The following is an 18,082-nucleotide window of genomic DNA, read 5'->3' on the forward strand; positions in this document are numbered from 1 at the left end:
TTGGTAGGATTGGAGCCAAACGGCCCCTAAAAATCCAGTTGAGTCGGCAAATATCAGAACTCAAACAAGTTTAAATCGAGCTATGTGACTTTCTGTTAAAAGCATTGATGACTCTATGAACAGATTTAAATTTGCATTCATGATAAATTGTCAAACTTGTCTTTTCCATCTCCTGTGAAATGTCGTTCGCAAGTGTCAAGGATAGAGGGCGATTCAATGTACAAATAGTAAAAATCTCTTTGTAAGTGTAAAAAATTGACCATTTTTTTAATCTCTTGAACTAGTCTCAGTAGCAGTTCTATTTGACGGAGACAAAATCATCGTGAAGCATCTGGCTGGTTGCATGCCTCAATCCAATTATTAAGCTATGGCTGTGCTAAATTCTTCCTTGTCTGAACTGAAGGTCAAAATGCATACCGGTAGATGGCATCGGCTGCGCCATCTTCGTCATTGCTTGCACCAATTACATTAGCCACAGCTTTTGATTTCTCTGATCCATTACTAAGAACAACGCCTAAAGAAGCCAGCTCAAGCATCTCTATATCATTCTCTCCATCGCCAATAGCCATGATCTAAAGAATAAATTGTTAGGATCAATTAGGAATAAAAGCAGAACTGGTACATAACTAAGAAGGAAATAAGTAAAACTCAATAAGACGGTGATAATCTCTGGAGGTGATCATATACATTTGTAACCTTGACTAGGGATGCCTATATTCCCAACTGGTAGTAATAATCCTAATGCGGTCAAGTAAAGGTATACGACTAACTCCCATTAGAGGCTAAAACAACAAGATAGGAAAATAACTCTGTTGGCACATACCTCCTTTGGAGTGATTCCCAAATGATCAAGGAGCATGTTTACTCCACTCCCTTTTGAGGTTCCCGCGGGAACAATTTCAAGGTGACCTGGTACAGCTTGAACAACTTTCGCACGATCTCCAGTTGCTTGTGACCAGTATGGCCTTAAAGTAGTAGCCACTACCTCAACGGTGTCCAAGAAGAGTACTTTCTGTATATACAGAAGAGCAACAATATATTAGTTTCATGATAGTGTTACAGTCGATTAGAGACTGACGGAACTTCAATTTTCCACAAGATTAAGTGTTATGAATAAAGAGAAATTAAGAGCAAAGCTCAGTGCGAGCTTGCACATTTTCATAATGCATAAACCTGGAATGGTTTTGAATGTAAATTGAAAATAAAAATCCCTAAAGTTAATCAAACTGGACGTAAATAGTCAGACCATAATGGCAATTGAACTCAAAAGTCAGAGAGAGAGAGAGAGAGAGAGAGAGAGAGAGGGAGACCTGTATGTCAGCATCAGCCAAGAGATGCTCAACTGAAGGCATGATTTCCGCCTGTAAATATCTTTCACGTAAGCCTTCTATCAAAAGGGAAAAGGGGAGGGGGGAGCTCATGCAATAAAGAAATTTATTATCATGATGAAACAGTAATCTTTTGGCACCTTTGGCTCATTATATACTGTATGCAGTGAGTCAACAGATGGATGATCAAATAGAGATAAGCAACGATCCTTGCCGAACGCAATAAGAGGAACCTTATTCTCCAATGAGTAAAGACATGCCTGCACAAAAAAAGCATATGTCTTTTGTTTCAATACATTTCCAATGGAACAATGAAAGTCTAGCAATCCCCACCAAGGTATTACCTCTCTGCAGACACTTGGATCTAAATTCTTTCTAAAGATTTCCTGACCTTGTTTACCATAAACAAGCAATCCCTGGAATAAGAACAGAAAGTACTAATATCAACTCACGCAAAAATATTTCTAAGAAAGAGAAGTATACCCAACAAACAGTAAGGCATTCTGTTTGTTTGGTATAAATATGACCCATTAAGTCAGCAAAATTTAATACGAATTTACCTTATAAGTTTGGTGACAGACAAAGAACATGAAAAAAATTTAAGACCGATCAGGAATGGTTAGCACAGTTCAATATAGTGTCCTCATCAAGCTTACAAAAGGAAGAAAAACATCTAGGTCTAAACCAAATGCAGATTGTTGTGTACAATTTGGGTAAATACAAGTGAGAAAATTATGCAATCAAATTCAACAGAGGACTGAGCATGTATCTGACAAGTGAATACAGTGCTTTGTTCATCAGATTCAACTTGCAACATGGCGAGGACGAAATTTGCAAGGAGAAAAGATAAACCTGCAAGAAAACCCCAGGAGAAAATTCTGAAACAATGCCATCTTTTCCAGCTAAATCTATCTCCTTAAAAATGTTTATCACGGCTGAACGAGACTGTTCCAAAGAATTATGAACAATTAGAAGATTTTTCAACCAACAATAAAACATTAGATTAACAAAGTTACCAAAATAGACCAATCAAAATAAGTAAAATTCATATTGGCGAACATAAATGAAAACAGATTTAGAGTACAATATCCTCCTGATTATGAATAAAAAGAAGATGTTATTACTTTTCCGGTAGCTATCACTACTTTCACACCCCTTGATGAGACCTCTTTGAGAGCTTTCACAGTTGTTGAACTAATTTGACTTTTGCTGTTGAGAAGGGTGCCTTGTATATCAAGAGAATAAATATAAAAGTTTATCATAAGCTTAATACACAGCACAGTGAACGTGTAAGAGCACAATAACCTCGAACTTACCATCCATATCGCAAAAAATATATTTGAACTTTGGTTTATAAAATCGCAGGCTGCCTTCTCTCTTCCTGTCTTTTAACAATTCACCTGTAAGATTATCTCACTACAAATTTATATAAGAAAATCATAGCTACAGAATGAATAAGGTCCAATGACAAAAGGGTGTGAAACTGAAGCCGAAAAAAGATAAAACTACCATTTGGTTTTTCCTCATGAGAATTAACATGGGTTTCAGCATCATGTGCACTCTGAATTAATCCTTTCCCCTTCCACCCAAGACTCTTTAATAGAAGCTCCTCCTCCTTCTCCATTTCCACTTCGGCCTCTTCACTAACTTCATGATCAAATCCTAATAAATGTAACAATCCATGTACCTACAGGAGGATTCAGTGATTAAATTTATCAAATTACACCAAAAAGTGTCACCCCAAAGTATAAACTTCAAAACATAAATACATATACTTAAACCAACCAACCAACCATGAGAATGCGTATCTCGTCAATAAGTGAGTGACCTCTTTCCTCTGCTTGTCTTGCCGCTGTCTCAACAGAAATCACAATGTCACCCAACATAAGCTGCAAATGATACAAATGCTAAGTGACTAAAGTTATGTAATAAGAAAACAAATAAGATTTAACAAAGAGAACAAAGCAAACGAGCTAGTACAATGGGAAGCTTAAGATCGGGGACATGTTGCGACAACGAAAGAACATCGGTTGCATGGTCCTCGTCTCTCCATTCCTTGTTTAGTTTTCGGATAAACTCATCATTGCAGAGAAGCACCGAAAGCTCGACGCTTTCAAAACCACCAACGTCGCTTATGGCATTGTCCCTCGTTTTGTACACTGAACCATTCAAACCATCAAACGCTAGCTTCATCGCCAATGGAACGTTGAGACGAAGCAATTCCGCAATACTCTGCAAATTTCAAACTCCACTTTACTTCAGCTAATATGCTACGCTTGTATTATACCGAGAAACATTTACACAAACACGTGGTGGTCGTACTGAGCTTACCAGGACTTCAGGATCATCAGGCAAATCTTCCTCAATGCAAATGCTGACATCGAGCTCTATCTCCTTCTCCTTCTCCTTGGTTTTTGTGGCTCTCCGCCTCATCTTTCTGTACTCTTTCTGCCAACTGTAGATTGGCCCGCTTAACAACGGTGGCCTCGCAGCTCCTCTCCATTCGTCTCCGCACAAAGAGTGAAATCTCCAACCGAAAAGTGAACACTTGGAGGCGTAGAAACGCTGCGTTTTGGGAGGGGAGATTGAATGCGGGAGAGCGGGAAATGACGCGGCGGTGTGCCGAATGGGAATGGGGGTGATGGACAGGAGAGTAGCGCGAGGAATGTAACGCGCCATTTGAGTGGCGGAGGAGGAGGGAAGGTGGAGGGTGCGAAGCAGAGTAGACGAAGGGAGAATCATTTACAGGCCAGGCCTTTGGAGCTCGTAAGGCAGTGTGTTAATGGCTGCTTCGCGCCCTGTGAGTGACAAAGTGATGAGACGTCACGAAAACGAAGGTTTCCGTACACCACAACAAATGAGAGAACGGCGCTCTGTCTGTTTTTATTTATTTATTTATTTATATTTTTTAAGTCAAATTCCTTTGAAATTGTAGATTCATTCCTAGTTAGTAAAATACGAATCAAAAAAATATGAATAAAATACATATGTGTTTTATTCGGTATAATTTTTGCAAATTACAACTTAAATGTTCGGTCATTATATTATTCTTTTAATATAAGTTATTTACATTTTTTTAATATAAATTATTTTTATTCAATAATAAACGAGAATGATGTGTGTCTTAATAATTTTGTAAAAAATACATGTATTAAACATGAAAAATATGTATATACTTGTATAATATGAGTATTATATATTTACTTCTTAAAAAACGTGAAATTTATCGAATCTTTAAGATGTGTGCAGAATACAAATGTATTATTGAAAAATACATACATATGTGTATAATACATTATTAAATGTGAAAATGCTAAATTATTTATACGGGTAACAATTTTGGAAAAGTAAAAAATCACAAGTAGATAAAAGAGATTCGGGTAATGGCCTTATAATAATGGATAATGCTTTAAACTACTCTTATCAATAAATAAAAATCGGGCAAAAAAAGTTTAAAAGAAAAAAAGGATACCACTACATAAATAAAAGGTATAGCCGAACGGTTATACTAATTATTAAAAAAAGTAAAACAATAAAAACCTAGTATTGCTGAGCGGCTATACTATTTTTTTAAAAAAAATTAGGAAAAATCGAGTATAGCCATTCGGCTATACTATTTATTCATTTATTTATTTTTTAAAAGGGCCGCCTAGCGATTAGCAGCATACTTGTCAAAATAAGTATAGCTGTGCGGCTATGGTCGGCTATACTTTATATATATATATATATATATATATTAAAAAAGGACCCGTTTAGCGCTAGACGCCACATGTTAAAACAGTAAAGTCAGGCGGCTATACTATTTTAAAAAAAAATTATGGAAACCCGCTTAGTGCCTGGGTGGTACGTGTCAATAACGGTAAAGCCACCCGGCTATACTATTTTCTTTAAAAATAAAAAAATCAAGTATAGCCGCGTGGCTATACTATTTTTACAAAATAATTTTAAACCGAGTATAGGTGAAAAAAAACCAAGTGTAGCTGCGCGACTGTACATTCTTTCATAATTAGTAAAATACAAAATGGGAAAAAATATGAAAAAAATACATACGTGTTTTATTTGAAATTTTTTTTTTTACAAATTACAACTTAAATGTTTGGCCACTATATTATTTTTATTCAATAATATGCGAGAATTATGTGTATCTTATTGAAATTTTTGTAAACAATATGTGTATTAATCATGAAAAATACGTACTTACATGTATAATATGGGTATTTTATGTTTGCTTTTTAAAAAACGTGAACTTTACCCAGTCTTTAAGACATGTGCAGAACACAGATGTATTATTGAAAAATACATACGTACGTGTATAATAAATTAATAAACGTGAAAATACTAAATTGTTTATATGGGTAATAACTTTGGAAAAGTAAAAAATCAAAAGGAGACAATAGAGACTCATATAATTGCCTAATAGTAATGGATAATACTCTAAACTACTCTTATCTATAAATGAAAACAAGGGGAAAAAAATTTAAAAGCAAAAAAGAATGCCACTATATATATAAAGAATATAGCCGTTCGGCTATACTATTTATTAAGAAAATTAAAACAAGAAAAACCCAGTAAAGCCGTTCGGCTATACTATTTATAAGAAAACGAAAGAGGGCCTGCCCAGCGATTAGGTGCCTACGTGTCACAATATGTATTGCCGTGCGGCTATACTATTTTTAGAAACATTAATAAAACCGAGTATAGCCACTTGGCTATATGATTTGTATATATTAAAAAAATGACCTGCTTTGTGCTTGGCGCCACATGTGAAAAAGTTAAAGCCGACCGGCTATACTATTTAAAAAAAAAAAAAGGAAAAAACCGGGTGTATCTGTGTTCGATTTGGATTCTCTCTTTAAAAACATTCTAATTAATCACATGTTCTACCTTCTTTAACATTATAGATTTGAAATCCGTTTGGTTGCCAAGAAAAGCGACAGTGGAAGTCACCAAAATCAGTACATTTTCAGATTCATATATACTGGGAATTGCTCTGTTCTGATTTGAATTCTCTTGTACACTGTCAGCTCAATTTTTATGGGCTGACAGATCTAATATTCTTTCTATTTCCATTTATTGTCTTTCATTAGCAGCCAAACAACACACGCAATCCAAATCGAGTCCCCAGCAATCTCCGGAGAAAACCATGGACGGATCACTATCCCTCGTACTGCCCGCAGAACCTCGACCCGTAGAAAGCCCATCCAAGTAGAACCAGAAAGCTCACAGCCATTGACTCAATTGTCGCCGCGGGGCGAGGAGAGCCGTTTCTAAAGAGATGGACCAAGAAAAGACTGAGGTGCCTAAAACTCCTGCCGCACCGAACACCTGGAGAAGGGCTTCGACTGCTTCTGCTCGACAGAACACCACTCAGAAGGAGAAAGTGGGGTCTGGGGTGTGAGGTTGATAACTTTTTTATATGTATTGTTTTTTAGGAGAAGATGGTGAATTTTCTTAGAAGTTGTGAAAATTTGAATTAAAAGTTGCAGTTAACTTGAAATAAGAGAAGTGCATGGTTTAAATAAAAAAACTCTTTCAAAGTGAAGCTTCTGATTTTGAGAGGATTATCATTTTATCACGTGATTTTTTTAATAAACCTTCTACTTTCAGAAATCACACATGGATTTTGCCATGTTTTTTTTTTTGGTCAATAGGATTTTGCCATGTTCATTAGCAAGTGCCTGTGCGCTTCCTCACCGTTACTCATGTGAGTTCTTTATGAGACTCACCTGCATCAACCATCAGAAAAATACTAGAAGATATAACTTTGCATTCATTTGCGATGTACTAAAATAAAAAAAACTTTTCTTTCCCATTTTTGGTAAATGTTATTGACAAGTGTCATGGAGGATGACTCCATGTAAAAATACAAGAAAAATGTATTTACCACAAATGACTGGATAAAGTGCACAAAATGACAATTTCCATCTTTATCGCTAGGCTCACTAGCAGTTCTTCATACTGGAAATTATTGTAAAGAATTTGACAAGTTGCATAAGAGATATGACTCATCCTTCCTAATTGTTCAAGCTATATTTGTTCCAGTTCTTCTTTGTATGAAGGGAAGCTCACAATGCATACCGGTAGATTGCATCGGCTACACCATCTTCGTCGTTGCTGAGACCAACTACATTAGCCACAGCTTTTGTCTTCTCTGCTCCATTACTAAGAGCAATGCCTAAAGAAGCCAGCTCAAGCATCTCTATATCATTTTCTCCATCGCCAATAGCCATGATCTGAAAAAATAAGCCATGAGAATAGATCAGGAATAACATCAAATTTGGTGTACAACTAAGAAGGAACTATATAAAAGTCAATAACAGTAGCTTTATCATCCACTAACATCGCTAAACTTGTGGATTTGGATGGTTAACATACTTTTTCCGATCTGTGTTTATAAACCTCGTTCCGATCAAGAGGAGGTATATACCGTAACTCCCTTAAAACAGAAGAGCCAAAAACAACAACATGGAAGAATAACTCTGCTGGCCCATACCTCCTTTGGAGTGATTCCCAAATGACCAAGCAGCATGTTTACTCCACTGCCCTTTGAGGTTCCGGGGGGAACAATTTCAAGCATATCAGGCACAGTTTGGACAACTCTGGCACAATCTCCAGTTGCTTCTGACCAGTATGGCCTCAAAGCAGTAGTCACTCCCTCAGGAGTGTCCATGAAGACTAGTTTCTGTATATTTGATAAGGTGTGCGTCATTACATGAATCAAAAGCAGCAAGAACTATAAGATTTTAGTTCGATCATGTTTTGAAATGAATTGGAGAGGCTAAACAATGACCTGCTGATGAAAACCTCAATCTTACACAAGAATAACTGTTGTAAGAATCAAGAGAAATTCAGAGCAAAGTGTATGTTGAAGAAAAATGTGAACCTCCCAAAGTTACAACTAAGGAGCAAAACTGAGTGAAGTAACATACATAATTTCATAATGCATAAGACTTGAAATGGATTTGAATGAAAATAAAAACAAACCAAAAGTCAGACAAAGTAGCTTCACAATGGACACAACTTGTACATAGGTATCTTATAAAAAGTTCACCGGCGCTTTTTTATTTATTTTTAGAGGGGGATGGGGTTGGGGAGGGTATTCTACCTCCTTGAGGACCATACCTGTATTCCAGCAGCAGCCACGAGATGCTCAACTGAAGGCATGATCTCCGCCTGTAAATACATTCCATGTAAATCGTATATAAAACAAGAGAAAAAGAAATCTCAGGCAATAACAGAATATTTATGATCATGATGAAAACTAATCTTTTGGCACCTTTTGCTCGTGATATACGGTATGCATGGAATCAACAAGTGGGTGATCAAATAGAGTTAAACAACGATCCTCGGTAAATGCAACAAGAGGAACCTCAGTCTCCAAAGAGTAAAGACATGCCTGCACATAAAAACCATATGGTCATTTATTTTATTACAAACCAAAGAGCAATAAATTCTTGCATGCCTCACCAAGGTATTACCTCTCTGCATACATTTGCATCCAAATTCCTTCTAAAAATTTCCCGACCTTGCCTACCATAAACAAGCAATCCCTGGAATCAAGAAGAGGCAGACAACAAGGGCAATACATACTGCTATCAATCCGAGACAGAAACAAAAATAGTTCTAAGAGGGAGAAATAATATATGCAACAACCAATGAGCATTTTGTTTCTTAAAATCTTGACCAAGCATTATAGATGAGTCATCAGTTAAATACTTGGGAACATTTAACTTTATTGACAGACAAAAAAACATGTAAATGTTTAAGAAAGAACAGGAACGGATACCGCACTTCCCTCTAGTGTCCTTATCAATCTTACAACAGAAAGTACCACATGTAGATCATGGGTAGATACAAGTGAGAACTTTATTCCGCGGTATATAACTAGAGCAAACTTGAAAATATTAAGATAACAGCACTCTGGACAAAAGAGTAAGTATGCATCTAACAAGTGAAGGCAGTTTGATGTTCATCACATTTAACTTAGCAACAACCTTAAGATAAAAATTTCAAAGGAGAAAAGATAGAACCTGCAAGAAAACCCCAGGAGAAAATTCTGAAACAATGCCATCTTCTCCAGCTAAATCAACTTCCTTAAAAATGCGCATCACAGCTGGACGAGCCTGTTCCAAAGAGCTGTCAACAATTAGAAGATTTTTTTAATCAACACTATTCAACAATAAAAAAGGAAATCATGTAAGAAGTAATATTGAGCAACAATAGAAAACAAGAATAACACAAAGTTACTAATATACCATTCAAAATAAGTAAACTTTATACTGGCCAAGAAGTATGAAATCACATTTCTGAATATAGTATCTCTTGATAATGAATGGCAACAAGGGTTCTTACTTTTCCGGTTGCTATCACTACTTTCACACCCCTTGATGAGGCCTCTTTCAGAGCCTTCACATTTGTTGAACTCAGTTGACTTTTGCTGTTGAGAAGGGTGCCTTGTTTATCAAGAAAAATAAATATAAATAACAATTGGTACAAGTGAAATAAAATACAATAAATGCGTGGGACAATATAAGCCCAAACTTACCATCCATATCACAGAAAACATATCTGAACTTTGGCTTACTATATTGAAGGCTGCCTTCTCTCTTACTGTCTTTTAACAACTCAGATGTAAGATTATCTGACCACAAAGTTTAACCAAGAAAATTGCAGAGACAGAATTCAATGGAGAAATTATACAATTAACAAATTAAAATACAATTAACAAATTAAAATAAGGATGCAAAAGTGAAGCTGGAAAAATATAAAATTACCATCTAGTTTGTCCCCCAGGGTATGGGTTTCAGCATCATATACACTCTGAATTAACCCCTTTCCCTTCCACCCAAGACTCTTTAAGAGAAGATCTTCCTCCTTCTCCATTTCCACTTCAGCATCTTTGCTAAGCTCATGATCAAATCCTAATAGATGTAACAAACCATGTACCTACAGGAGAGTTCAGTGATTAAATTAATCAAATTACACTAAGAAGTTTCTAATACGAGTTATTTAATAGGTGCAAATGACACATTCTATTGACTATGCCTTTTTGCTTGTTATGTTCCTGTGTAACATTATAGACAACCGATATTCCTCCCAGAGAACACTCATCTCTTCAAAATATATTAAACAGTAATAATCATATTCTAAAACCAACCATGAGAATGCGCATCTCGTCAAGGAGCGTGTGGCCTCTTTGCTCGGCTTGTCTTGCAGCTGTCTCAACAGAAATCACGATGTCACCCAACATAAGCTGCAAATCATACGAAATGCCGGTCAAGCATTTATCACAAAAAATACACCCTTTACCTATTATACAATAAACAAAAGATAGAAAAAGGCAAATGAGCTAGTACAATGGGAAGCCTAAGATCAGGGACATGCTGGGACATGGAAAGAACATCAGTAGCATGGTCCTCCCCTCTCCATTCTTTATTAAGTTTTCGGATAAATTCATCATTGCAAAGAAACACGGAAAGCTCGGTGCTTTCATATCCACCAACATTGCTGACCGCATTATCCCTTGTTTTATACACCGAATCTTTCAGACCGTCAAACGCCAGTTTCATTGCTGCTGGAGCATCTACACGAAGCAATTCTGCAATAGTCTGCAATTTTCAATCTCGTATTATATGAGAAACATTTATACAAACATGTGGCGATCATTCTAAGCTTGCACAGTACACAGATTACATACCGAGATTTCAGGATTTTCAGGCAAAGCTTCTTCCATAGAAACACTGACACTGAGCTCCAGCTCCTTCTCCTTGCTCTTTGGGGCTCGCCGCCTCGCCTTTCTGAGGTCTCTCTGAGCAGCGAAGGCTCGTCCCCTTAGCAATGGTCTCGCACCCGCAGCACCTCTCAATTTTTCTCCGCACATCGCATGAAATCTCCGACCAAAAACCAGGGATTTTGAGGCCTCGAAACTGTGCGTTCCGGGAGGGAAGATAAGGTGCGGCGCAGATGAGTTGGACATGAGGGCGGTGCGTGGAATGTAACGCGCCATTTGAGTAGCGGGGGAGGGAGAGGAGGGTAGGTGGAGGAGGAGGAGCATGTAGCCGCCGGTACTCTTGAGGAAAATGTGAGTGCTTTGTTTTGATTGGTTGGTTGGTTGCTTCGCGCTTTGGGAGTAACAAACGCACAGTGACAGTGACGTTACGGGCTAAAAATAATTTTTTTTGTTTTAAAAAACTTTTTATTTATAAAGTGAAAATAAGTCCAAATTCAGGGGAGTTTTATGTAATTATACAAATGGAAAAAAAAGCTCAACTGTATGTAACGTGCTTAGGGTCTGTACTTAGTTTCACTGTAATATACTATAGGATTCTAAATTATAAAAAAATTATATATAAAATGGACTTTAAAAACACACATAAAACTTATTTATAACATAATAAAAAAATTTTAACTTCTTTTAAATTATAAAACTGTCCTTAATTTTTTAAAATAAACTCAATCTCAAAACCTTAAGAAAAAGTTTAAAATACTCAATATGATATTAAAATAATTTAATAATTAAAATTAAATTCAACACTGTCATTTTTTGAATTTTTTTTATTTGTTTAAAAAAATTAAATATTATAGAATTTATTTATATTTTTAATGCTAAGAATGAGTATATAACTAAATATCGTAACCAAGTCCGCATCAGATCAAATCCGAATTCGAACGTAGACCAACCCCGACTAACCCTCTCTCTCTACTCTGTCTCTTCTTCTCTCTCAAAATCCGCATCTCACTCTCTTCTCGATCTTTGGCTCTTCTTATTTTTTCCCTCCATTTCTGTCTCTCTCTTGCTTTCATTGCCCAATTCAGATCTCTCCCTCTCTCACTTCCTTGTCTGATTGCTTTAGAGCTTATTAGGTTTCCGATTCTTCTCCGTCGACAAATTAGGGTTTTGATTATTTCAGCTTCTGCAAGAGTGCTTTTGCAGCAACTGACACTCTCAACTTGAATTGCCTTCTGATCCCATTTTTCAAATATTTTGGTAAAATTAGGTTTCATCTTAGTCGATCTTTCCTAGGATATATATTTCTTAAAAAAAAGAAGATTAGTTTTGAATATTTTCCCATTTTTGGTTAGCCTGTATTTTGGTTTGGGATTTCGGGTGCTGAAATGGTGGGTTCTGAGGGTCCAAACGCTTCTTCCCCGACTCAACAGCCGCCAAAGAAGTACGACACCACGATCTTTCTTTCCGGGCCCACCCAGTCCGATCTTCAACGAAATGCCGAACTCGAAAAGGTGCACACACACATATTTATATATAAAGTGGTTAATTTTGGTTAGGTTTGATTTACAAGTTGATGACTTTATTTGTTTTCTATTAATTTTGGTAGTTCTTGATTGATTCGGGGCTTTATGAGAGCAGAGACGAAGCTGAAAAGAGAGTAGAGGTTCTTGGCCGCATTGATCGGGTATATAATTCTCTGTTCTAGTGTCGACTTTGAGAAGAATCAGTTATAGCCACCCTTATAGTTATCATTTTTGCAAATCTTGGGAAATGCAGCATTTTATCGCAGTTGGTGGGTGGTTTAAGGCATAAGTTTCAGTCATTGAGTTCTTTTTGGCTCTAATTTATTGAACCATCGATGCTTCATTTACAGGCATCCCCATTGATTTGAAGTCTTGCATTTTGCTTCCATTGGATGCAGCTTATGTTTAATGAACTAATTAATGGTTATACTTTGAATTTTACTGTAGATTGTGAAAGACTGGGTGAAGCAATTGACAAGCCAAAGAGGCTACACAGATCAGATGGTGGAGGATGCAAATGCTGTCATTTTTACGTTTGGGTCATATTGTCTCGGGGTAAATATAAGTTCCCAACGATTTCTTCTAACTGATGTTATTCATATTTGGGTGTGGAGTACAATTTCATCATTAGGAGTTTCACAAACAGATTTGGGTTATGAGCCACAACGGTATGCTATCTATTTTTGGTGATTTTATGTGCCATTCTAAAATTTGTCAAGCAAGGATCCATGCTTCATAATGAAGAAACTGGTACACGGCCAAAATGCAAAGGACCATTGCTAATATTAAAATCTACCGGAAGTCTTTTATAATGAGATATTATTTGGATCTCATTCAATGAAAAGTCATTACCAGTGGATGTGAACATGTATAACATCTGCGGATTGATCTATGCTTCAGTCTTTGAGAACAGTTGTTCTACAATGGTGAACCACTCTTATGTCATTAATCTTACTGTACAACTTGCTGCTGTTTTGAGTATAACCAACTGTAGTTTTATAAAGGATTAGATGTTAATGTGAAGCCCTAGATTTTTTTCTTGCTTTGGTTATTTGGTCCAACTACTGAGTGAGAGACTATTTATGCCACTTGTTGCCCACTTTTCATGTTTTTATTTTCTTTCTACGATAACCATTCTTTATGTGTTTGATGTAAGAACAAATTTATTATTTTGACAGGTTCATGGGCCTGGAGCTGACATAGACACTTTGTGTGTTGGGCCATCGTATGTGAATCGAGAGGTGATGTATATATCTTTATCCGTCTATATAGAGAACCAGTTCTTGTGTAATGCATCTGGTCTGATTTATTACCCGCAGCTCTACCTCACATTTGACTTTTTCTCCAGGAAGATTTTTTTATTATTTTGCATGATATGCTGGCTGAAATGGAAGAGGTTACTGAACTTCAACCAGTTCCTGATGCTCATGTACCCGTCATGAAATTCAAGCTCCGGGGAATATCAATAGATCTTTTGTATGCAAGCATATCTCTTTTGGTTGTTCCAGAGGTGGGTTCAGAATTCACCTTCTTAAAATCTTTTGCTCTTTGTTCCATTTATCCATTGTGCATCATAACCATGCAACCATAAGAAGGACTATTTCCAAGCCCCTGCAAACAATATCTTGCTACCTTCCTCACTTGTTTGGTCATCTGGGCCATCTAATGCTCTGGTACTAATATCGTGATTGTTTTTTGCTTGTACAATGTACTAACATTGTAATCATTTTGAGACACTTATACTGCTTCATGATTGAGACAATGAATAGTGGTGTTTAAGACATTGATGTGGTGTTGGAACATACTTGTCCACAGGATCTGGACATCTCACATGAATCTGTGCTATTTGATGTCGATGAGCAAACTGTTCGAAGTCTGAATGGCTGCAGGGTTGCAGATCAAATTCTTAAACTTGTCCCCAATGTTGAGGTTTATCATAAATTATCCCTTACCTGGTTTATTTCTATTTTGAATTGACTCAACCTTTGACACTCTATATAACTGTAGCATTTCCGCACGACACTCAGATGTTTGAAGTTTTGGGCTAAAAGGCGTGGTGTTTATTCAAATGTAAGGGCAGTGGTCTAAGTTCTCAGAATCTTCATTGGTATTAACTCTTTAGTTTTACACTTACGCAATGGTCCGTTCCTTTTTTCTATTGTGTGTAGGTTACTGGATTCCTGGGTGGTGTAAATTGGGCTATTTTAGTCGCTCGGATATGTCAGCTTTATCCCAATGCAATTCCTAGCATGTTGGTTTCTAGATTTTTCAGAGTATACACTCAGTGGCGTTGGCCAAATCCTGTAACTTTATGTTCAATTGAAGAGAATGAACTTGGTTTCCCTACATGGGATCCTCGTAAAAACCCTCGTGACCGCTTTCATCACATGCCAATAATAACTCCTGCGTATCCTTGCATGAACTCTAGTTACAATGTCTCAATAAGTACTCTACGAGTTATGACAGAGCAGTTCCACCATGGTAATAAGATATGTGAGGTGAGTGCATGAATTGAGTTTTTTCTTCCATTAAGGGCTATGTTTCATCACTGATGTCCTTTCCCCTTTGGTTTATTGTAGGAGATTGAGCTGAACAAGACCCAGTGGAGCGCTCTCTTTGAACCTTATCTTTTTTTTGAGGCATACAAAAATTATCTGCAGGTGGACATAGTTGCAGCTGATTCTGATGATTTGCTGGCGTGGAAGGGGTGGGTGGAATCCCGGTTTAGACAGCTTACCCTGAAGGTATAGTTTTTTGTTTTGGTAAATCTTTAGAGAGTATACGGGCTGTTGAGTTTTGTTCACATTTATGGGATCTCTGATAGTTGAGCCTGTTTAGACAATTAGTCGAGATGGAGGAGATTATAGTATTGTTCCTATTAATGGTTTGCATGTGCCTTCCTGCAGATAGAGCGAGACACGAATGGGATGCTGCAGTGCCATCCGTATCCAAAGGAATATGTAGACACATCCAAGCCATGCCCACATTGTGCTTTCTTTATGGGTTTGCAGAGGAAAGAGGGAGTGAGAGGTCAAGAAGGTCAGCAATTTGATATACGTGGAACAGTTGATGAGTTCAGGCAAGAAATAAACATGTATATGTTCTGGAAACCTGGGATGGACATATATGTTTGTCATGTTCGCCGGAAGCAGCTTCCTCCCTTTGTTTTCCCTGATGGGTATAAACGTCCTCGACCGCTGAGGCATGCAAGCCAGCAGGATGAAAGAAATGATGAAGATGCTGTGGGATCTGGTTCTGGGTCTGCTGAACGACATATCAAGAGGAAAATTGATCCTAAAACAGAGGATATGGGGCCAATCAAACGAGTGAAGCAGACCGCTATTAGTCCTCCACGTACAGAGTCTGTATCGCCATCAAAAAATGCAGGTAGATCTGGTGGAACACCTGATATCAGCTTCAGTAATGGCAATAGATTAGAGTGTCGGGCAACTGGAGATGCAGATAAGAATTCCGATGTTAGATTGCCTGTTAGACAGTTGGAGAGTGAAAAGGATAGCGTGGGAGACATGCGGGTGGTTGAAGATGTTATGCATGAATCAATCACTAGAAATGAGTGCACATCTATGCTTGTTTCTGAATTCCCAAGAATCAGAAATGAGGTAAAGCCTTCACAGGAGGGTTGTGCGGTAAAGCCATCTGAACAGTTGGAGAAACCTCTTTCCTGGAATGAATTGGTAGTTCCATGTGCAGTATCTTTCTCAGAGTCCAAGGAAACATTAGCCTAATTGAGGACAGCTGGAAATGTGGCATTGGTTGACATGTAGAATGTGGAGACCAACTGTACTAGGAGACTTCTGAATTGGACAGCGAATGCTATTGGAGTCGACCAAGAACTAGTCAAACCATGTAGTCATGGGAGTGGAGCATGCTGAAATTGTGTTGGGATCAACTTCCAGCACTCAGAACCTCAATTGTGAGCGAGTTTCTTTTGAAAACTGTGGATTCGAATTTGTACCGGATTGAAGTGAGAAATCTGACATTTCTGGAGGGAATAGTGAGAGAACGGGATATTTGCAGGATGATGCACTTCTGGTAGAACCAGAGTCGCTTTCGGAAAATGGCTCTATAAATGCGAATGGGAGATATCAAAATGCCTTGTCAGAAGAATTTGAGGTTTTGAACATAAACTCTCTTGTGCATGCTGGTTTGCATACCTGTTTCTTTCTGTTTTCGCTTTATTTCTTTTTCTTTTTCTTCACTTTCTTATAATAACAAAAACTTAGGTACTTCACATGCCTTCCACTGTCTTTCACTATTTTTTGGGTCAGCAACTTCTTTTTTTGCCAGTCCACTTTTTCTATTGTAATAGTGTAATCTTTGGTTATGTGCTGCTCCTTCACATGCTGGTATTTTATTTATATAAAAAATTTGTGTGACATTGGTGAGGTTAATATTGTTAGATCTTCTGTGATTATTTGATAACATTAAGTTTTTTATCTTCTTTTTTTGCACAGACAATGTATTAACTGGTGCATATTGTGGTGGCAGGTCCTGCACCACTATACGTGCTTTTTACCAGCAACTGTGCTTAAAACCTTACTAGTTTTGCGTACCCTTCGTGTTTATCTTGTCCCTCTTCTCCAATACATTTTGGGAACCTTACAAGTCTTCTGATCCTGGATTTTGTGTTGTATAGCCAACTTTTGCAATCTGGATTGCTTTCAATTTGGACGTTGGAGCTAGGACAGAATCTATGCATTGGCCAACAGTAAGGCAAGTGTTTGAAACTCATGATGATTTTTAAGCAAATCATTATATCTTTATACTGGCCTGTTTGTTTCTGGCTCTTTTGTAACAGGTTGAGTGTGAGGTCAATTACCTTTTTGAGTTGAGTCGTTGAAGGTGGAGTCTCACTTCTGTAATGGAAAGAACCAGCACAATGGTAAGCACCGTATTAACTTGCTGGCTTTCATTAGGGTTTCCAGGTGTGGGTGTGTGTTATGTCTTGCGAAGTGCTGGGGAAGCTTTAGCCATGCAAACTACTCTGCATAGCTTGGTGCTTTAGCATATGGTCTTCGGCTTCAATGTGGCTGGTGGCTTATGGTCTTGGGGCTTCACTGTGGCTGTAAAAATGTAAGCACCATAATTTCATGGAAGTATGCTGGTCCTTTGTAGTCTCCAAGGATCCGGTTATTTGAGCTGTTGCGACTTTTCGTTGTGGGTGTGGGAAGTTCCGTATCTCTGAATGGAAGTCACTTTAAACAGGCCAAAGAGTATAGTTCAAGAATTGAGCAGGCGTCTTCTTTCTTGTTTTGGTTCTGTATAGCACTCATCAAACTTTTATAGTTTGTAACTTCACCATTGTAAATACAGTTTTTTAATCAATACTTTTTTGCAATCTCTCTCTCTCTCTCTCTCTCTCTCTCTCTCTCTCAAGTGCAAACAGATTTGTATATCCTTGTTGGTAGAGAGAGATTCTCATACTTCAAACTCTGATAAAGGCAGGCTGCCTTAAGCAGTGGATAATTCATGAATAAGGT

At 37.4% G+C, this 18,082-nt stretch overlaps 3 protein-coding genes and 1 long non-coding RNA gene across 10 annotated transcripts; 2 read left to right on the plus strand and 2 right to left on the minus strand.

The window, feature by feature from the left end:
* Positions 1 to 69: 69 nt before the first annotated feature.
* On the minus strand, positions 70 to 4,187 carry LOC117621685 (endoribonuclease YBEY, chloroplastic-like). Of its 2 annotated transcripts, none has more exons than XM_034352252.1 (12): positions 3,660 to 4,187; positions 3,309 to 3,560; positions 3,122 to 3,217; positions 2,838 to 3,015; positions 2,645 to 2,713; positions 2,453 to 2,553; positions 2,181 to 2,273; positions 1,673 to 1,744; positions 1,469 to 1,588; positions 1,311 to 1,361; positions 824 to 1,012; positions 70 to 572 (listed from the first exon to the last, which is right to left on the minus strand). In XM_034352252.1, the coding sequence occupies exons 1-12, from the start codon at positions 4,068 to 4,070 to the stop codon at positions 405 to 407; spliced, it is 1,800 nt and encodes a 599-aa protein (XP_034208143.1). In that variant the 5' UTR covers positions 4,071 to 4,187; the 3' UTR covers positions 70 to 404. The 2 variants fall into 2 exon arrangements, with proteins under 2 accessions (XP_034208143.1, XP_034208138.1); XM_034352247.1 differs by having other exon boundaries at positions 2,645 to 2,728.
* A 1,979-nt stretch (positions 4,188 to 6,166) lies between these two features.
* On the plus strand, positions 6,167 to 6,870 carry LOC117621708. Its single transcript, XR_004584933.1, has 2 exons — positions 6,167 to 6,283; positions 6,416 to 6,870. It is a non-coding gene; the product is annotated as an uncharacterized LOC117621708 (long non-coding RNA).
* Positions 6,871 to 7,110: 240 nt separating this feature from the next.
* Positions 7,111 to 11,504, minus strand: LOC117621715 (endoribonuclease YBEY, chloroplastic-like). Of its 2 annotated transcripts, none has more exons than XM_034352274.1 (12): positions 11,026 to 11,504; positions 10,685 to 10,936; positions 10,486 to 10,581; positions 10,103 to 10,274; positions 9,874 to 9,942; positions 9,681 to 9,781; positions 9,359 to 9,451; positions 8,807 to 8,878; positions 8,605 to 8,724; positions 8,451 to 8,501; positions 7,822 to 8,010; positions 7,111 to 7,561 (listed from the first exon to the last, which is right to left on the minus strand). In XM_034352274.1, the coding sequence occupies exons 1-12, from the start codon at positions 11,380 to 11,382 to the stop codon at positions 7,394 to 7,396; spliced, it is 1,740 nt and encodes a 579-aa protein (XP_034208165.1). In that variant the 5' UTR covers positions 11,383 to 11,504; the 3' UTR covers positions 7,111 to 7,393. The 2 variants fall into 2 exon arrangements, with proteins under 2 accessions (XP_034208165.1, XP_034208160.1); XM_034352269.1 differs by having other exon boundaries at positions 9,874 to 9,969; positions 11,026 to 11,448.
* Positions 11,505 to 11,986: 482 nt separating this feature from the next.
* Positions 11,987 to 17,944, plus strand: LOC117621647 (nuclear poly(A) polymerase 2). Of its 5 annotated transcripts, XM_034352211.1 has the most exons (12): positions 11,987 to 12,569; positions 12,665 to 12,742; positions 13,029 to 13,136; positions 13,760 to 13,822; positions 13,930 to 14,091; positions 14,397 to 14,510; positions 14,589 to 14,651; positions 14,750 to 15,079; positions 15,161 to 15,325; positions 15,488 to 16,715; positions 17,239 to 17,315; positions 17,401 to 17,944. In XM_034352211.1, exons 1-10 carry the CDS (start codon positions 12,444 to 12,446, stop codon positions 16,325 to 16,327), a joined length of 2,049 nt encoding a protein of 682 aa, XP_034208102.1. In that variant the 5' UTR covers positions 11,987 to 12,443; the 3' UTR covers positions 16,328 to 16,715; positions 17,239 to 17,315; positions 17,401 to 17,944. The 5 variants fall into 5 exon arrangements, with proteins under 5 accessions (XP_034208102.1, XP_034208105.1, XP_034208110.1 ...); XM_034352214.1 differs by having other exon boundaries at positions 17,091 to 17,944; XM_034352219.1 differs by lacking the exon at positions 12,665 to 12,742.
* Positions 17,945 to 18,082: the final 138 nt, after the last annotated feature.

The sequence above is a fragment of the Prunus dulcis genome, chromosome 1 (assembly GCF_902201215.1).
Source record: "Prunus dulcis chromosome 1, ALMONDv2, whole genome shotgun sequence".
Lineage (NCBI taxonomy): Eukaryota > Viridiplantae > Streptophyta > Magnoliopsida > Rosales > Rosaceae > Prunus > Prunus dulcis.

Bases quoted from the DNA above. Each gene is read 5' to 3' on its own strand.
- LOC117621647 (XM_034352214.1), top strand. From the start codon at position 12,444: ATGGTGGGTTCTGAGGGTCCAAACGCTTCTTCCCCGACTCAACAGCCG. The intron at 13,137-13,759 runs GTAAATATAAGT...TTATTTTGACAG, and splicing joins TTGGGTCATATTGTCTCGGG to GTTCATGGGCCTGGAGCTGA. The intron at 15,326-15,487 runs GTATAGTTTTTT...GCCTTCCTGCAG, and splicing joins TTAGACAGCTTACCCTGAAG to ATAGAGCGAGACACGAATGG.
- LOC117621715 (XM_034352269.1), bottom strand. From the start codon at position 11,382: ATGCTCCTCCTCCTCCACCTACCCTCCTCTCCCTCCCCCGCTACTCAA. The intron at 10,937-11,025 runs GTATGTAATCTG...TGAAAATTGCAG, and splicing joins CTGAAAATCCTGAAATCTCG to ACTATTGCAGAATTGCTTCG. The intron at 9,452-9,680 runs GTAAGAACCCTT...TCTTTGGAACAG, and splicing joins TAGTGATAGCAACCGGAAAA to GCTCGTCCAGCTGTGATGCG.
- LOC117621685 (XM_034352247.1), bottom strand. From the start codon at position 4,070: ATGATTCTCCCTTCGTCTACTCTGCTTCGCACCCTCCACCTTCCCTCC. The intron at 2,554-2,644 runs GTAAGTTCGAGG...TTGATATACAAG, and splicing joins TATTTTTTGCGATATGGATG to GCACCCTTCTCAACAGCAAA. The intron at 1,589-1,672 runs GTAATACCTTGG...TTTTTTGTGCAG, and splicing joins ATCCAAGTGTCTGCAGAGAG to GCATGTCTTTACTCATTGGA.